This window comes from Haliotis asinina, chromosome 5 (genome assembly GCF_037392515.1).
Source record: "Haliotis asinina isolate JCU_RB_2024 chromosome 5, JCU_Hal_asi_v2, whole genome shotgun sequence".
Classification (NCBI taxonomy): domain Eukaryota; kingdom Metazoa; phylum Mollusca; class Gastropoda; order Lepetellida; family Haliotidae; genus Haliotis; species Haliotis asinina.
The window spans coordinates 52,482,279-52,501,854 of NC_090284.1; the positions used below are offsets into that span (position 1 = coordinate 52,482,279).

The 19,576-nt window shown below is 40.9% G+C and overlaps 1 protein-coding gene across 2 annotated transcripts; it reads left to right on the forward strand.

The window, feature by feature from the left end:
• The first annotated feature begins 8,430 nt into the window (after positions 1 to 8,430).
• On the forward strand, positions 8,431 to 14,234 carry LOC137283655 (phenazine biosynthesis-like domain-containing protein 1). Of its 2 annotated transcripts, none has more exons than XM_067815264.1 (8): positions 8,431 to 8,584; positions 9,696 to 9,795; positions 10,129 to 10,227; positions 10,949 to 11,058; positions 11,652 to 11,681; positions 11,987 to 12,075; positions 13,267 to 13,517; positions 13,956 to 14,234. In XM_067815264.1, the coding sequence occupies exons 1-8, from the start codon at positions 8,486 to 8,488 to the stop codon at positions 14,063 to 14,065; spliced, it is 888 nt and encodes a 295-aa protein (XP_067671365.1). In that variant the 5' UTR covers positions 8,431 to 8,485; the 3' UTR covers positions 14,066 to 14,234. The 2 variants fall into 2 exon arrangements, with proteins under 2 accessions (XP_067671365.1, XP_067671366.1); XM_067815265.1 differs by having other exon boundaries at positions 8,444 to 8,584; positions 9,696 to 9,799; positions 10,133 to 10,227.
• Positions 14,235 to 19,576: the final 5,342 nt, after the last annotated feature.

The following is a 19,576-nucleotide window of genomic DNA, read 5'->3' on the forward strand; positions in this document are numbered from 1 at the left end:
TGTGTGGTTCTGCGAACGATCATATTTGATTTCATGTTCACTTCCTCAAAGCAGTTAGACTGTTGTAGATGATCCCTGCTCAAAGGTTCTTACGGGTAACGTTTGTAGTCTACTATCCTCTGTTCATCTTTTCCCATCCATGGTATCCAAGTATATTCCGTGATACCCGATTCAGTTCAGTTTAGGAGTATATATGTCCTCAAGATGTCAACATGAAATTTTCACTGCTATTCATTTGAAAAGTATATTTATGTGAATGTTTGTTTTGCTTTCACATCGGCCCATTTACATAGCGACCTAGTGAATTGTTATTATTTCCCTATTTGGTAGTCAAGCAAACTTTTATCGAAAACAGTCAGTCTAGTGTATTGTGTCATGATAAAGGGGCTGGGGTCATCGCCAATATAATACAGACATTTTGGATGGATATGTATTATCTACAGTGCTGGCCAAAATGACCCATGACAGTTAAACATGTAACAAGCATACAGCACGTATTACTTGCACCTGGTGAAACATATAGATAAAAAAGAAGCATCTTTTCCCACCTTATCCCTCGGAGGATATGGTTTCCAGCATTGAATTAGAATCCGTTTTACTGGACAGGACAGATAAATAGCCGGTCTGTGTCTTTTTGTTCAACTTTCAACCCCTGGCTCCAGCATGGCATAATTAAGAAAACTTCACTTACTCGACCCAAATGACATTTGTGAACGTGGTGAAAAAAGATATCCTTACATCTTCCGAGGTTCAAGACAGTTGGTCAAAAATGAATGCAAATGTTATAATTTGTACTGAAAAACAGCTGGACTTCCTCACTGATACCATCTGCGTGACGCTTGGTGCTACAACATTTAGGAGAACAATCAGCATCCCAATGGGCACCAACTATGCGCCCCTCCCACCCCTTCACAACCACATCCCATCCCCACCCCCACACATTTGGTCTGCTTCTTTATGTAGATGATTCAGAATTTCATCTTAGGTTGTCAATATGAAAGCATGAAACTTTGGCCAGGAGGTTCAACTTGACAACTTCGGTATATCGATGATTTGTTATCGTTTAATGGCAACCAAATAGCACATTCCTCTCTCACCTATACAGGTTATGTTCCGGGAAAGCTACTTTCTTATTTATAAAGAGGAAAGTAGGGGTAGCTTTACCGGTCATAGAGGATGGGGTGCGTCACGGTATGTGATTACGGAGATGTAGCTTTACCGGGAATGAAGGCAATAAAAAACTAAGTTACCGTATTCACCGTATTTAATTTGTTCGGCTTTGCTTGCCATATATTACAATGTAAATGAAATAAATGTATATACATGTAAAATGTACACAAGTTTACACAAAAAATATTCCTGTCAGCAGCTTCTGCCATTTCATCATTGTAATCCTCACATCACTCCAGTTTTAACAGTTCAGATACACAGTCAAGACATTCCATAATATCTATGTCCTGGTAGCTGCCGGTAGCGGCGTTTTCTCTGTGGAGCACTAGGGTAGGCTGTTAGTCGGGCACAGGACACTTTGCTCACTGACTGGGGTGACTATTGGGGTGACTAATTCTGGCTTGCTGATTAAGTTTGTGATGGAACCCTTCTAGGTGGTTATTTGTCCTTGGTCCTTCGTTTCCGAAATGGTTCCACACCAATGGGGAAAACTGGTTACCCTCCACCCACGAAGCAGTCACATAATCCATGAATGATCGCACTCATCGGGGCTGTCAGCAATACATTCTAACCAAATATTATCTACTTTGTCAAGGGGGCACAGGGGAAGAGCAGCAGCTCGACGTACTATCCTCCGCACATCATTGTCCTCCTTGTAGTCGTTGACGAGGTTCTCTTTCTGGACTCTCCTCCAAAGGCACTGACAATAATGAAAAAAACACCCCCGAAGATGGGTTGGGGGAAAGCCGATCTTACTGCATTATGGGCTGCCAACTCAAAATCCAGCTGAACAACAGGAGGACTGAAATGCTGATTCGATGAAGGAATCTCTGTCTCTGAGCTTCTGTCTCAGCCCACTTGTCCTCAAGATTAATCTCAGGTCTGGAAGCTGGCAGTCTGGGAACAGTCCTGTTTCTCTGTCTATACATGATTGTCTTCACAGAGTTGAAAGATGGAATCTCTGGCAGCAGTCCGTCTGGAAATCTGTCATGGTTGCGCCGGAGAAGTGAAACCTCATCGTCGTAGGTCGTTGGTATGGGGGTACACTCTCCCTTGGATCTATCAATGAGTCTCGATTTGAACTGGGCAACCTCAATTTCGAATGGTACAGCAGGATGTGTGTGTTCTTCTTCCACGGCATGAAGTCTGCTGTCTCTGTATGCAAAAGGAATATTCATGAGTTGATATCCAAAAGTACATCCTCGCTTACGCTCGAGAGTACATTTAACATATTAACCTCTCTCTCTATATACTTAGTTCTATCTATGTAAGATCGTTTAATATTTCAAACATTTTTAGTTTACCCATGATAATTTACCCCGCAATAACGTATCAATGTAAAACAAAGTGTACTACCTTGTAGTCAAACGAGCAGGACATCCAGCAACAGTGCATCTCCAGTATTTCCTTTCTGCCTGACTTCTACGACACCTGAACTTGTATCCATCAAAAAATAAATGTTTTCCTCCGCGCACTGTGTCAACGAACGTTACTATTACTTGTGCATTTGCCATGATGACTGAAGGTATAGCCCCATCAGATAAATATATATAATGAGAGATAGGAAATTGACAAACATGAGTAGATGTGAGTTGGAGGCGGATGTAGTTTTCATCAAAATTGTAAACATCACACACTTGGATGCTGTACTCTGTGATCCTAATAGGAAACAAATCCACAGGGGGCGTTTTTTCAATTAATCGGTAATTGCCAGGGTTAACCGATCACAGTCTTTATTCAGTTAAGTAGCTTTGGCGGTACAATCTTGCTTGTTAAGTAGCTTTCCCGGAACTACGCAAATTTAAAAAGTATCTCTCCCGGGCCGACACCCCTACACATGATATTAAGGAGGACAGCTAGGCCTCTTCAAGTATTTCATATTTAGATTTGTGCATAAGGATTCGCAACGACCGGAAAGCTCTCCACCAGGCTGTGCGAGAAGGATGCCTTCCGAGAATGCCGACCGAGTTTGTTTTGTTTTTTTCTATTAAGATTTCTAATTAGGCCGCGTTCATGTGCCACAGTATACTTATATGAGTAAATCTGCTTATATAAGCAAATTTACTCCTAATGAGTAAATTGCCCATGTGAACGCGATTACTTGTGTAAGCAACTTTGCTACCGTAGTAAATTTACTATACCTCTAGAGGTATAGCAAAAGCAAATTTGCTTATAGGCAAATTTGCCCATATGGGTATTTGTGTCATGTGAATACAGAATTCATTTGCTCATATGAGCAAATATGTTTCATCAATACCTAAAAGTATTACAGGATTTCTTAACATAACCCCGATGGTGAGATGTTAGTGTCAGGCCATATACTTGAAGGCAACAGAAGTGAAAAGAAGCTAAATGGATGGCCAGAAAATGAGAAGAATAGGAAATTCTTGGACTGATGAGGAGACAGAGACACTTCTGTCTGTATGGAAAGGAAAAGACATTGAAGAACAGTTGGAAGATCCTGAAAGAAATAGAACAGCCATTAAGCAACACGTCTCTTCTGCATGTCCATGTCATGGCGTTGAAAAGACAACAGACAAAAGACACAGTGCACAATGCAAAAGGGGGAGGCGAGGAGTGAAAACAGATTTTGAAAGTGATGAGAAAACAGAAGAAACTAAAGATACAGAGAGAAAGAAACCTAAAAAGCGAGAGGAAAAACTCGTTTGTAGATGGCCCTTGGATCAGTTATGAAAGACTTTACTGATGGTAATACAAAATTTGAGAATATGTTCCTGAGTTTGCAGACAAAGAAAGCAGAGGCCGAAATGAAAAGAAAAGAGCTCGAAAAACAAAGGATTGAATAAGAAGAAAGACAAAAGCGCGAGGAGAGAGACCATCAATTTCGGAAGATGCAGATGATCCTGGACAGGATGGCTCCACAGTCTCAACAGCAACTTACTGCAGCTCTTTCACACTGGGGTGGTACACCACCTTGTACTGAGAACTCTTATGGGGACTCATATTATAACATGTGAAATTTCAGTTATTTTAACCAGTGTATGGACGTACTCACCTCACATAACCAAAGACATTGACCATCATATTTTGTTCATTTTCACTTATTACCTTCATACTTTAAGAATGTGATTAATGACTTTTGTTGTTTGAGTATGTCTGTGTTTCATAATTGTTCATGCACACCACTAAGAGACGCTTTTCTTTTTGGAATTATTGTAAAATATGTTTGTTCAATTTAACATGTATGAGTATTATTCCATGGTGATATATAACCTGATCCTCTGGTCTTTTCATTCCTTCTTGGTTCTTAAAAGTGTGTGAACTGTCACTTTGTGGGGCATTATACAATAGCAATAAGGATTGAGATGTACTGAATTTCTTTATTGTTCACAAAACGATATGGACTCATGAATGGAAAGTTCACTGCAACATATCATATTCACAATCGATATATTGAATGGAAGGTACACTACAACGCAAAAAAATATTCTGCCAAGTCCTTGCGCAGAGTTGTAGCGCTAAAGATTTCGTCGTCCTCTGGATCCACCTCATCCACGTCCTCCTGGTCCTTTAGACCACTGTCCTCTTGGCCAAATGTTTCACGGTGCATCTCACAGAAATTATGCAGGACAACACACGCAATGACCACTACACTCATGAAAAGTGTATAAGTGCTTCTGAAGACAATGCCATCTACCTTTCAGGCGTCTCTATCCATTCTTTGCTTGTGAATCTTTCTTGACAACATTTGACCACCGATGCTGAGATCTGGGTTTCACCCATATCGCATTCTGTCTTGTAAGCCCTAGAAGCAGACCTGTGCTCAAAGAATAAGGGCAGTCGCGACATTTTTTTTTATTACAAGCAGTGCCTGCATGTTATTAGATGAATGGTATGCTCTCAAATGACGATAAAAATACCAATACTCATATAAGTAAACATAGTTTTCACCTGGCACTATTGTCTCATGTGAACGCGTGGTATTTTTGCTTTTACTCTTGTAAGCAAGTTTGCTTATGTGAGCAAATATACTCATTTGAGTATATTGATGGCATATGAACGCGGCCAAGACTGCCAAACGACTTTCGCTCACCAGTTGTTTGGTTTAAGGTGGTTGTACTCAGGCCCTTATTATCCCTCCGGCATGTAATGCAGGGGGATATAGTCGACGCCTCGTCGGTCTGTCCGACCGTCCGTCCGTATGTTTAGACCAAACTTGATAGATATTGTAATCTCAACCTATAGTTGTGGCATTTTTTTAATTAATTTTTTATTTATTTTTTTTTTTCCATGGAACATTCTGGTGTTAGTCTAATAATGGGGTGGGCTTCGTTTCCGGATCAGAACTCAAAAACCGTTCAATATTTTTGTGCAAAACTTGGTAGACATATCAATCAGAACATAAAGTGGTGCCTTTTGCTAATTTCAGATTTTGTGATATATTATTTTCTCGGTTTCCATGGAAATGTTTCGGACATAGTCTCAAAAGTGAGAGGTGTGTTTCGTTTTCGGAGCAGAACTCATAAACCATTCTATGTTTTTCTGCAAAACCTGGTAGATATATCAATCAGAACCTAAAGTGCTATTTACAGGTTTTTGTGATTTATTATTTTCTCGGTTTCCATGTAGACGTTTCGGACTTAGTGTCAAAATGGAGGGATGGGCTTCGTTTTCGGAGCAGAACTCATAAACCATTCTATGTTTTTCTGCAAACCTTGGTAGATATATACTGAACATCATTGAAAACGCACCACCCCTAAAATTGTGGATTTCTAAGGGCAGAAGTGAGCAATCTATGTAAATTTTACATATTTGTGTAGACCAATGTTTGATAAAGAAAAGAAGCAAAAAACAATCAAGCAAAACAGTGAAGATTTAATGCAGCTGACAATGAAATAAAGATGGGGTCAAAATGGAAAGTCAGTAGCGTGTATGACCCCCGTTAGCAGCAACACAAGCTGTGCAACGTCTCCTCATTGAACGGATAAGTCTCTGAATAAAGTCCTGAGGCACTGCATTCCACTCTTGCTGCAAGGCATTGTCGAGTTCCCCAAGGTTGTTGATCTGCGGATGACGTGCGAGGCGTTGGCCGATGTAATCCCACAAGTGTTCGATGGGTGACAAATCTGGTGACAATGCAGGCCAATGAAGTAGAGGAATGTTGTTGTTAGCCAGATACTGTATCGAAACACGTGCAGTGTGGGCTCGTGCATTGTCATGTTGAAATGTGTGCAGATCTTGATGCTGGTGAAAGAAGGGAACGACGTTGTTCTGAAGAATGTTGTCACGGTAGTAAACGGCATTCACTCTGCCACGACAAACAATCAGAGCGGTTCTGTGGTGATAACTTATCCCTCCCCACACCATAATGCTGTCTCCACCCCACCGATCGGTTTGCACAACACAATCCTGATGATAACGTTCACCCCGTCGACGCCATACCCATAGACGCCCGTCAGCATTTCGCAAGTGAAAACGCGACTCGTCGGAGAACACCACACCATGCCAACGTCGTAACAACCACACACGATGCTGTTCAGCCCATTGTCGGCGTTCACGGCGATGCCTGTCAGTCAGGATGGGTCCAACGTAAGGGCGTCGACAACGTAACCCTGCCGCACGGAGACGGCGTCGGACGGTGGAAGCGCTGATCAAACCACGTCGACCCTGGACAGCGTTGGCGGTTCTGGCAGCGGGCAGGGTTCGATCCCGAATATGGCGCCGTACAATGTCTCGATCTTGACGAGGGGTGGTAACACGTGCCTGACCTGGGCGTTGCCGGTCCCTGTTGGTTCCTGTTTGTTGGTATCTGTTAGCAAGCCTCAGAATGGTCGAATGATGACACCCAAATCGTCGTGCAATGTTTCTGCTTGAAGCACCGACCTGCAACATACCCAAGGCCTGTTCTCGTTCCTCTGGTGACAATCTTGGCATGGCGAAAAAACTTTACTTACGAAAGTACTGCGAAAATGAGAACGGTTTTGTGCCGAAGGTCATTTATACCCCTGAACAGCATGCTTTCTGCATGCAATTTGTGCCCTTCGTGTGTGATGTGCATGAATTTTGTTGTTTTCATGTGATGTGTTCGAACGATCCGTTTTTTACTGTAGAGCGTTATTTACGATCTAGTGTGTTATTATCAAAATTCCCACCATTAATTTTCCATTTCCAAAAGATTCTATTGCCTTATTTCAAAATTTACAGGTGGTGCGTTTTCAATGATGTTCAGTATATCAATCAGAACCTAAAGTGCTATTTACAGGTTTTTGTGATTTATTATTTTCTCGGTTTCCATGTAGACGTTTCGGACTTAGTGTCAAAATGGAGGGATGGGCTTCGTTTCCGGAGCAGAACTCAAAAACCGTTCAGTATGTTTCTGCAAACGTTGGTGCAGTAGATATGTGTGCCTTTTGCTGTTTACAGATTTTTGTGATTTATAATTTTCTGAGTTTCCATGAAACGTTTCGGACTTAGACTCAAAATGGAGGGATGGGCTTCGTTTCCGGAGCACAGCTCGAAAACTATTCAATATCTAAAAGCAAAACTTTGCTGGCGGATATTTGAGGCAGACCACAAAGTGGTGCCTTTTGCTATTTACAATGTTTTGGCATTTTCATTTTTCTTGGTTTCCATGGAAACAGTTCTGACTTAGTCTCAAAATGGAGTGATAGGCTTCGTTTCCGGAGAAAACCATTTCAGATCTTAGCAGATATATGAGACAAATCTTGACGTGGTGCCTTTTGCTGTTTACAGATATATGGCCTTTATGTTTTTTATGACTTCCATGGAAACGATTCAGACGTAATCTCAGACAGAACGGGTTTCCATTTGCAAGTCAATATTTTGAATTGTGCCATGACACATGCACCTGTTCGCGAACATCTGGTATCAATACTATTAGATATTCATTCAAAATCATAGTCGAAACCGCACTACTGACCCAACCCATGGCTATCTTTCAGTACTAAAAACCTCTATGGTGGATCGATAAGGGGAGGGAGGGAGGAATGATGTCGGTTTGTTCATTTAATGATGTTGAAGTGTAAAGTATATCATTATTTCTTTCTAGATATTATTTAAGCATTAGTCATCAGGAACATTTTACGGACATAAAAGAACTGATGATCTGAGGAAAGCAAACTACATTATCATTATCATTAAATAACACCTCTGACCAATAATCACATCTTTAAATCAGTGGCAATATTAAAAAAGTTGATGATCTTATAAATGCTAGCTGGCACTGTTCAGAATGGGATTCCAAGGCGTGGCCTATCGAGGATAAACTAGGTCAGGCCGTGCATACGTGTACACAGAGCCCAGCCTCCAAAGTCCGTTGTGTACAACAGTAAACATGGCCGGTGTCACCCTCCACCTCTACACAGTCGATGCCTTCACTGACGTCCCATTCAAAGGCAATCCGGCTGCTGTCTGCCCCTTGCCGTCCGAAGTTGTAAGTTTATCCTCTTTATGTCGATACTGATGGCATCGTAAGTTCAACGAGAACCAATCGCCAGGCCTTTCTTGTGATAACAGTGATGTTGTTCAGGTGTTATAGTGGTCACTTGAAGACAGAAGGGTGTCTATATTTGTATGTTAAGAGTCTGTTCATTATTTCAAAAACAATTCTAGTCCCCAGGTGTGAGGTTAATTTCAATCACTTGCAGAAACCAGAGTAAACGAGCAGATGAGTATTGAAGGGAGGTAACTCTAATACCTTTGTCACACATTCCCACGCGACCTCAATTCAATTTTGCTGTTCACAGATTATTCATCTGCTGCGTAGTGGTCATGGTCCTCCCTGAAAGCTCTAGAACAACCAATAACACGCTGCTAATATTTTCGTCTACTGTAATGTTACTGTTTTGTGCATTTGTGTGTTACATAACTATCGCCACGACCGTGTAGTGACTACCACTGCAATAATACACCACAACACAGTGCAAGTAACTGTCACAACAACAATGCATTGACTACCTATCACAATGATATTATAAGTAACCATCACATCAACGATGTAAGTACCTGTCACAGCAACACTGTATAACTGTCACAGAAACACTGTACGTAACTGTCACAGCAACACTGTAGGTAACCGTCACAGCGACACTGTAAGTAACTGTCACAGCAACAGTATCTTAAATAAGTACATATCACTCCCATGTATTAAGTCACCATATCACACCAACACTATAGCTGTCACAGCAACGGTGTGTTAAACAATTATATATCACACCGATGTATTGTCAACATATCACACCAACACTGTAACTGTCACAGCAACAGTATGTTAAATAACTATATATCACTCCCATGTATTAAGTCACCATATCACAGCAACAGTATCTTAAATAACTATATATCACTCCGATGCATTATGTCACCATTACGCTGACACTGTAAGTAAGTGTCAGCAACAATGCCTTAAGTAACTGTTACCACGATATATCAGGTAACTCTCACTGACATAATATGTTCTTTGCCCAATAGTGAAACTGCGTTTTAGTTTCTTTTTGTGTCCACATGACGGTGCTTTTATACATTTCACGGTAATTGGTGTACAGAATTTAGACGATGATACCCTGCAGAAGATCGCCATGGAGATGAACCTGTCTGAAACTGCTTTTATCAAACTTCAGGACAAATCGGATAGTTTTAAGGAAAGTAAGTTTTCATATGGACAGGTATCCATCGTTGACGATGAATGTCACGAGATATATATACAGTCGCTTACCACGATGTTTTTATGATTTATTCTTGACAAGATCTCACTAGGGAGATTAGTAGAGTAAAAGCAATGTTTCACTGTATTTGGTCTATAATTCCATTCTTTCGCAACGGCCAAAGAATAACTGACGTGAAAGAGCATGTTTTTAACAAAAACAACTTTTTCATTGAGTCTCCTTCGCATGTCCATGGATATGTATTAACATGATATTTTTGCATTGCCGATTCAACAAAATCGATAACTGAGTGCATTATTATGTGTCTTGATAGGTAGTACGTTTGGTTTGAGGTGGTTCACAACGAAACAAGAATTCAAACTGTGCGGCCATGCTACCTTGGCATCAGCAGCTGTTTTGTTCGGGAAATTGGGTAAGTAGAAAACATGAACTCCGAAACGGTTTAACGCCGCATGCAGCAATATTCCATCCATATGGCGGCGGTCTGTAAATAGTAGAATCTGGACAAGACAATCCAGTGATCAAGTCCTAGAGCATGAGTGAGTGAGTGAGTCTGGGTTTACGCCGCTTTTAGCAATATTTCAGCGATATCACGGCGGGGGACACCAGAAAATGGACCTCACACATTGTACCCATGTGGGGAATCGAACCAGGGTCTTCGGCTTGACGAGCGAACGCTTTAACCACTAGGCTACCCCACCGCCCCCTAGAGCATGAGCATCGATTTAGAGGCAATTTGGATACGATGACGTGAGTCAGCTAAGTCAGCCAGCCTGACCACTCGATCCCGTTAGTCACCTTTACGACAATCATGGTTTACTGAAGATCAATTCCAACCCGGATCTTCACAGGGGTGTGAACTAAGCAATATTGTATATAGTGTGTTAGTGTGTTAGCCGGTTAGTGTGTCTTACAGAACCTGGAACAAATATATCGAACACATGTACGATTTAGCGCCGCCATAAAGCTGAAATATTTGCTGTGTGCGGCATAAAATTAAACTCACTCACTATAATATTCAGCAAGTTTGTAAATGGAGGAAGTCTCTCCGTCCCTTTTTAGTTTCAGAAACTGTAACTGCTCGTTAACAAGACATATTCAAAATCAAACTGAACTGTATTTCATTTATTCAGACAACAAGCAGGATCGTATCGTGTTTAAGACACTGAGTGGAGATTTAATCGTCAAACGTGAGGAGGAGTGGATTCACATGGATTTCCCCGTTGGCGCCGCTGTGAAAGAGGTGGGTTCGATATACTGTGGTATTGTCGTATTATGAAGGTCAACATCGAGGTCATATGCGGATGAGTTAGATTTAACGCCACTTTGAGTAACATTTGTTATAAGAAGGCGTGAGAGAATGCAGGGGGCAGAACCCCACACATACTTTCTCCCTCGAAATAACATTCCCTGACATTTTACCATCATGCGGAGGGAAACATGAAGGGGTGCAAGTTTTGATATCAGCATAGCACTAAGAGTGTGAAACCTTCGGTCACGATTGTCGTATTGACGCAAATGATCATAATGAAGATGAATCTGACATTAGAACCCACGATAGAATTGATAATCCTAATTCAGTATGTAATTGCACAAACTACTGGGACTGCTTTGACACCCATTCCCCTAAGATATGATTTGGGATATCGGATAAACACTAAATCTCGAGTGTTCTTATTAAGTCTCGCCATTTAGAATACCTTTCACCATAATTAGCGTCTAGCCTGTTAGTGTAGATGCTTTAATGGTTATAAACTGGATCAAATTCTGCAGAGATGCTTAGTAACTTTCAATTTTTGTTTTGAGGTTTGAAGGTTTTTCTGGGGTTATTTTCAGGATCAAAGTCAACATGAGTTGTTAGTAGCGGTATGTATTCTTCTAAATGAATCTTTTTCCAAACATTGCTCATTTATATTGCTTTATATTGCTTTATATTGCTTTATATTGCTTGTTGGATGTCAAGCATCAGTAGGATCGATCAGTGTACACACCGTCAATAATGCGATCCAGAGTCCTACAGCAACATGCAACGTATATTAAACTGAGTCTACACAAAATATACTAGATTAATTTTTGACTCAATCATGAAACATTAATTTTGATAGACCTCACAGGTTTCGCATGTACTTACAACATTCACTGTAACACATGTGCTAACACGTACACTTCAGTCGTTAGGGGATGTATCGGGTGTGAGCGACATCGTCTACTGCGATTCCCTGCGATATCTACTTGTTCGACTTCACGATGGTTGGTCCAGGTAAGGAGCTCACTCTATAAGCATTGTACTTCTTGCCGACGAGGTCCATGTCCTCATACGAGGGGATGTCAATAAGTTTTGAGCCTTGAGCATTTTTCATACCCAGATGTCACACCCTATGGTACGACATTGAACCTTGGGGTGTGGCTGATGTGATATATAAGTTTTGGTATCCTACTCTCAAAAGTTATTGAACAGCTCACATTGACAGAAAGAGACCCCCTCATGGCAGTGAAAATGAATAAAATTGAGTATAGAGCAGTAATTAAGTTTTTAGTTCTTGAAGGAAACTCGGCGAAGAACATTGAAGAAAGGCTTTCAGCAGTTTATGGGAAGTCTTCCCCTTCATCTGCTATCATCAAACTATGGGTCAATGAATTTAAGCATGGTAGAGAGAGTCTTGAAGATGACCCCCGTCCAGGTCGCCCAACAACAAGCACTAGTCAAGAAAACATTGACAGAGTGCATAGACTTGTGCTGGAAAATCGTCGAATCACACTCCACGAGTTAGAGGAGACCCCAGGCATTTCACACGGATCCATCGAGACAATTCTTCATGAGCATCTCGTCATGTCTAAGGTGTGCGCAAGATGGGTGCCAAGAATCCTTACAGATGAAATGAAGCCAACAAGGGTCACCATAAGCAACGCAATGCTAACCAGATAGAACAAGAATCCAGAAGATTTTCGCTTTAGGCTAGTAACCTGTGATGAAACCTGGATCCACCACTATGATCCTGAGAGCAAACAAAAATCCATAGAATGGACACATGTCACTTCCCAAATCTCAAGAAACACTTGCGTGGTCGTAGATTGCAGGATGATAATGAGCTTATTGCTGCTACTGAGGCTTGGTTTGAGGACCAAAATGGCGCCTTCTACAGAGATGGCATCAGCGCCTGGCAGAATAGATGGAACAAGTGTCTTGACTCACAAAGGGACTATGTTGAAAAATAAATGTGGTTCACACCAATATTTTGTGTTTTTCTATGCAAGGCTCAAAATTTTGACATCTCCTTATGACCTTTCAAAATTTTAAGATAATTTTATGGAATGGCTTTTTCTCATTCAGAGAAATAACATTCATGTATTTTTAGTATCTATGGATTTGAAATGGATGTTCGACAATTGAGAGCTGATTTAGTGCAAAAGCTTATTGAAAGTACAGAATTGTTTTTCTTTATCATCATAGAGAAGAATTTGAGACCTGGACTCCCGATATATCGGCCATGAAGAGATCCACCGATAGAGTGGTTCTTGTCATTGTCACCACCAGAGGGCCTCCCGGTGATGGTTACCAGAGTGACGATGGCGCCCCTTACGACTTTGTTTCCCGTTGTTTTGTTCCCTGGGACGATGTACCCGAAGACCCTGTTACCGGATCTGCGCAGACAGTTCTTGCGCATTACTGGGCACAACAGTTAAGAAAGAATGATTTTTTCAGTAAGTCTGTTAGGTGAAATGAAAGATACAATTTATGTTATAGCTCTCCTTGAATAATAAGGAGACCACATTCAATGTGACATGCTTGTTATTTCATGCATATCATGTTACGAGCTCAGTTCCAGGGTGAACCAGATTTGGTTTATCCACAAATCGACAATTGTACAACCGTGGCGTGAGTAAATCAGCACAAGATACAAATAACACTATAAAAATCATACTGAAAGAGACTTGATTATAAACATAATACTGCCTCTGCCTGCCATAATACTGCCTCTGAAGATAGTCGTGTATTGCATAGGTAAGCTGTATACCACCCCGGTCTAGAGGATAATATATTAACTGTGTAAGCATTATCTGTGTCCCTAGCATTGCTTCCGCGTCGCGTCCTTGTGGACATTGCACCAAATTGTTTCTAAACAATCTTCTTTCTTGTAGCGAGGCAGTGTTCTGCGCGAGGTGGCGAGATCAGAGTCAAGCTTAGTGGTGACCGGGTAGAACTTCAGGGTAAAGCTGCTTTTGTCATGGACGGAGTGATGAAACTGTAGCTACTTTAACCAGAAACGGCTGGACACAACTACAATGATCTAAGGACTACCTGTCCTGTAGGGCTACATCCTTGCCACTACAGAGCATGCGCCCTGTCAATAATACCTTATCTGGGGTTCGTATTCCATGTATGTGTTGCTTTGAATTAAATCTTATTTTTCACGATCACTTTAAGTGTTTTTGTTTTATAAATCGTATGCTGAAAATGTATACCGAATTCACTAGTTCCATTTCTAGCATTGCAGTAGAGCTTATTCTTGATGGTTGTCGAATAAAATCAAAATTATCTCATTTATATCTCATTAAAACTGATATATTAGTTATAACTCTAGTTACATCTCTATCGTCAAAGGTTCCGAACGATTTGTCAACATTTACACCATATTTCATCTGAAATGTACTATCTCAGAATGCTTGACATCCTCATAGCTTCAGATTAGGGTATTTCCACAAGACGTGGACATCTCCACTGGCCCTACATCTGCGACCCGCCTTACCAACCCATGTGCTGCATACTAGTCGGAATGAATGATCGGGAATTTCACCCGGAGGTCAACTTTAGAATAAAGCATCCTTTAAAAGGACACATGAACAAATTCCTTCCACAAATTTACCCAACGAAATACAAGTGACAAAACTACCTCATCTGTTTAAAATGCACATGTATGCCTTGGTGTATCAGAATGAACACGAATTTGTATAAGATGGATAACGTAATATTTGGTTTAGTCCCTCTCCTATACTTCCAATGATATTCTAAGTGTTCCCGTCTTTTGAAGTTTGATAATGCCCAGTCTAACTGCGATGTTTTCAAAGAGCATCATTAAGCGTTTCCCTTCATCCCGCTCGTTTCCATACTTTGGGAACATTGAAAATCTTCATTATACCACGATCTGTCTAAAACTGACCATGTCTGGAACGAGGTATACGGACGTCCTCTTTACTTACTCCATTCACCTAACTAGTAGGCGCACCCGTGGAACACCTTTTTTTTCAGAACTGGAATGCGATTCCGAAAGTCATAATGCACCAATGCTTTGGCGGATCTGAGAATCCCTACTCCCCCCGCCTTTTGATAATGACTAAAGACGACATTGAACTTAATGATGATTTAAGCATGTATTATCATAAAAGTGTTATAGTGAAGGGAGCTCGTGTAATTATGTTGGAATTGCATATATACATGGAGCCAATACTAATTGTGATCACTCTTGTGTATGGATTCAGAAAAAATCCATGGTTCCGTGGTTCCATTTTTTTCGGTTTGCTGTGTCACCGTGGGGTGATTGAATACTAGTATGACTTCCCAAAATGGCTTGTGACACCATTTCGAGATAAACATATTTTCATATATGCTGACATAAAATATATTAACATAATTATATATTAACTATTTCACGATATGGCTGAAATATTGCCGACGTGACGTGAAATATTAACTCACTCACTCACTCACTCACTCTCTTACGGACGTGTAGATCAGCGGAAAACAAAGATACATGAATGTAATTTGTGGAGCAATTCATCGCTATCTTGTCGATATTTCATAAGAATAACAGTCATCACAGTCATTACTGCTGTCCACCAGGTGGTGTTCAAGTCAGTACCTCGTAGGACCACCTCCAGCTGCTACCACTGCCCGACACCTCCTGGGTACAGATCGAATCAGTCGTTGGAGGTTTTGTTGTGAAATCCTTCAGAATCTCCATTCCTCTAGCAGCATGTGGAATAACTGTTGAAGATTCTGTGGTGGATTACGACGTCGACGTACCCGTCTATCGATCTGATCCCAAAGGTGTTCGACTGGGTTTAGATCCGGGGATCTGGATTAGCCAGATAGTCCACGGTGGTACGTGCTGTGTGGGGCCAGGCGTTGTCCTGTTGGAAGAGCTCCCGTTGACGCTCAACAAGGTGAAGGACGTGCGGACGGAGAATCTGGTCGATGTATCGATTGGCCGTCAGATTGCTTTGGACAAGCACAAGTTTTGATCTGCGGATGTATGAGATCACTTCCCACACCATAACATTCCCTTCAACGACTCTGTCCACCTGACTGATGCAGTTAGGAGCAAAACGTTCATGACGTCGTCTGTGGACATCGTCTCTACTATCACGTCGCCTGAGGAGATAACGGGAATCATCGCTAAACCATATGCGCCTCCAGTTTGCCAGATTCCATGCCAGCACCGTCTTACACCATCTCGCTCGTCGACATCGATGTAATCGTGTCAAAGAGGGGACAACTTGTGGACGTTTGGCTCATATTCTTATTTCTCGGAGACGGTTCCTGGTTGTCTGATTGGACACTCTTCGGGCTCCAAACTGTTCTTGTGCTTTGTCCCAGGCGGTACGATGGCGGTCACGTAGGTGGGTTGCCCGGATGTACAGATCTTGGGCAGGTGTGATGTAACTCCAGGTCTTCCTGATCTTGGACGGTCATTTGGCGATGTTGTTTGACGAAATCGTTCCCACAATCGACTTATTGTGTGGAATGAACAGTACTTGCAAAGATCGTAGATGAAATTGTGAGATTCATTTGGGTTTTTTATTAGTCACATGCTCTACTCATGTTGTGCACGTGAGAAACAATCATTGTAACTGATATTTGTGCTGCATGACATCCACGCACGTCATGACAATCCTGATTGATAAAACCGTTCAAAATCGCTTTTGGTTGCCTTTGGTCAAGCATGATCTTTTAAAACATTCCAGACATAATGTGCAACCCTAAAAAATGTTTGAGTTAACGTATGTGTACAAAATTGGAATTGTCATTTTTTTTATTTCATTTTGCGTTTCTTCTTTTGAAGAGTGTATATTCCACTCTGAACTGACATTAACATTGTAATCTTTTGTAACCAAACCAGATATTATCTTAAATGTCATTATCTAAAAAAGAGATATATTTAAGATTCATTATCCAGTCTGTGTTATGTTCGTATCATCAATATAACAATATACAAGCCGCAGCTTTGTCACTGCCCGATGTACATTTTGTTCATTGATAAGGTGCCGCATCGATGTGTTTGATGTGTTCCTGCATATGGTAAATGTATAATGGGCAGGTAGCCCCTTCACGGGATAAATAGTTCAACAGTTCAATTTGTAAGTCGATACACCGGTCATGTCCCCAGCTGTGGCGATTGAACCAAATTGTTTCAAAAGAATGTTTGATTGAACCAAGTTTCCAAACAATGTTTGATTTCTTGTAGTGAGGCAGTGTTTGACACGAGGTGAGGAGGTCGTGGCCTGCTGGGAGCTGACAGCGTGGAACTGCTGAGTTAGGCTGCCTTTGTCATGGACGTAGGCATGAAACTGTAGCCTTAGTAACCAGAAACAGCCGGACATAACAACAATAGTCAGCGATGCAAGGGACATCTCGATGCCTTTGCAATGTTGCAGTGTGTGGCCAAGAGCACCACGAGGAACACCTCAAATAAAGAGGAAATACCATTTCGGTTGCTTTGAATAAAACGATGTTTTTTCATAAAGACTGCAAGCGGCTTTAATGGAAATGTATGGTCAGCCGTGATTTAGAATATCTCAGTGCCATTCCACCCTGGGCCCACTTGCACAAAACGATCTTAGAGCTACAATTATTGTAAATCCTTAAGATCTCGATCTTACGCTTCGGCTACAATTGCCATCCACTTGCACAAAGTGATTGTAGGCTAAGATCATTGTAAGTTACAATCAAAACTTACAATTGGTAGGAACCAATTGTAAGGAGCTAAGATCATTGTAGTCAGTAGCAAAATGGCGTTCAAGTTGGTGTAAGTTTCACGCAAATAATTAGCTTTAGGTTTGGGGATTGCTTTTATACTGCATAAAGCTGTATGATTCGCCTCGACACTTCAACAACACGGAGAGTGCAACATCGATTTAACGTCAGAAATATCGTTATTTGAGGTAGTGAACAACATCATTATCGAGTCGATTATCATAGAGGACAATTCTCACCCGATTCAGTGTTGGAAAACGGTATGAACATCATACACTACCTTTTTGATAAACAAGGAAAGGATAGTAACGAAGATGTCTGCATGCGCTTAGCAGTGGCCATGACCTTTTCAATAACTCAAGGGCAGCTAATCTTAGTTTTTACGCAAGATGGGTGTGGTTTCCCTCTGCATATCATGCCGTTGCCGTAAAATCTGCTGTGCCCAAAATTAATACAGTGCATGTTCTGTTGTGACAGAACAGATATCCACATATTTCTTTTCGGTGAATGATTTTGTCTTTCTTTATCATTGAAATAATCTACAGTTGGATAAAGTACAAAATTATGTTTTTTTCTACTGACGAGAGACAAGAGTTTTAATCTATGCATTTTTAATATAATACAAGATTAGTATTTTTCAAACGGGAAAAATACACTAGCTGGGGTATGTGAAATTTGCATAAAACGTTTTTTTAAACAAAGCGAATAATAATTATCAAGAAACACTCCCACAGTCATGTCACACTTTCATATCTTTACAAATCTAATGCTTGTGGGATATATATGGGATTTTACTCCAAATAACACCGATGCCAAACTATGTTCAACTGACAGCCATGGTACATTGAGGTGTTATATCATAAGGAAATTTTATTTATGTGCTATCTTTCAATTTCATGATTATTAGGTCAATAACTCAAGGCCCAATCTGTTAACGTATTTGCATTTCAATACTTGCATAAACATGATAGTTCTGTGGTTGCAGTATCACATACTTAGTTCATAAAAAATTAGAATGTAGAAAGATTAGAGAATAACCCCTGAGGTACGAGTGATTATACATGTTACCTTCCACGTTATCGCTTCCTTCTTCAACGTTATCATTTCCTTCAAAGATTTGTGGGTAGGGGTTTTTGGGTTTGTTTTTTTTCTTTTGGTTTTGTTTTGTTTTCATGAAAAATCTGCAAGGTACGATTAAAGAAGGAATGTCATTTGCGTGCGGGAACAAGTTCCACGTTTTATTTGCGCTGCATGCTATGCGCACTTGAAGACACCTGTAGACAGTAGTCCAGTTTAAGAAATTTCTACCTCCAACGTTGAAGAGTTCGAATTGGATTAGGGCAATTGTACGGTGATTGTAAAGTTGATTGTAGGGGCTTAAGATTGATTGTAACTAAGATTGCTCTGTGCAAGCGGGCCCTGGTTAGGTGCATACCCTCTTGAAGCCTCTTCTGGTTATGATCATACAATGCAGTATAGAAAGTATTAAATATGACGCATCTCATATTTGGGATTACATTTTCGCGGTACTTTTGTTGGTTTAACCCCCATCCGGAATTCAAACACACACTCTCTGAATTAGCACACATATCCATTCGTCTAACCGCTCACCGCTAACGGTATTATACATCACGTTGGTTTGATCTTCAGCAACCCGTGATTATCGTAAGCGACAACTTAAGGCATGGGATGGTCAAACTCGCTGACATGGTTGACACATGTCAACGTAACCCAAAAAAGTAGGTCGATGCTCATGCTGTTGATCATTGCATGGATTGTCTGGTCCACA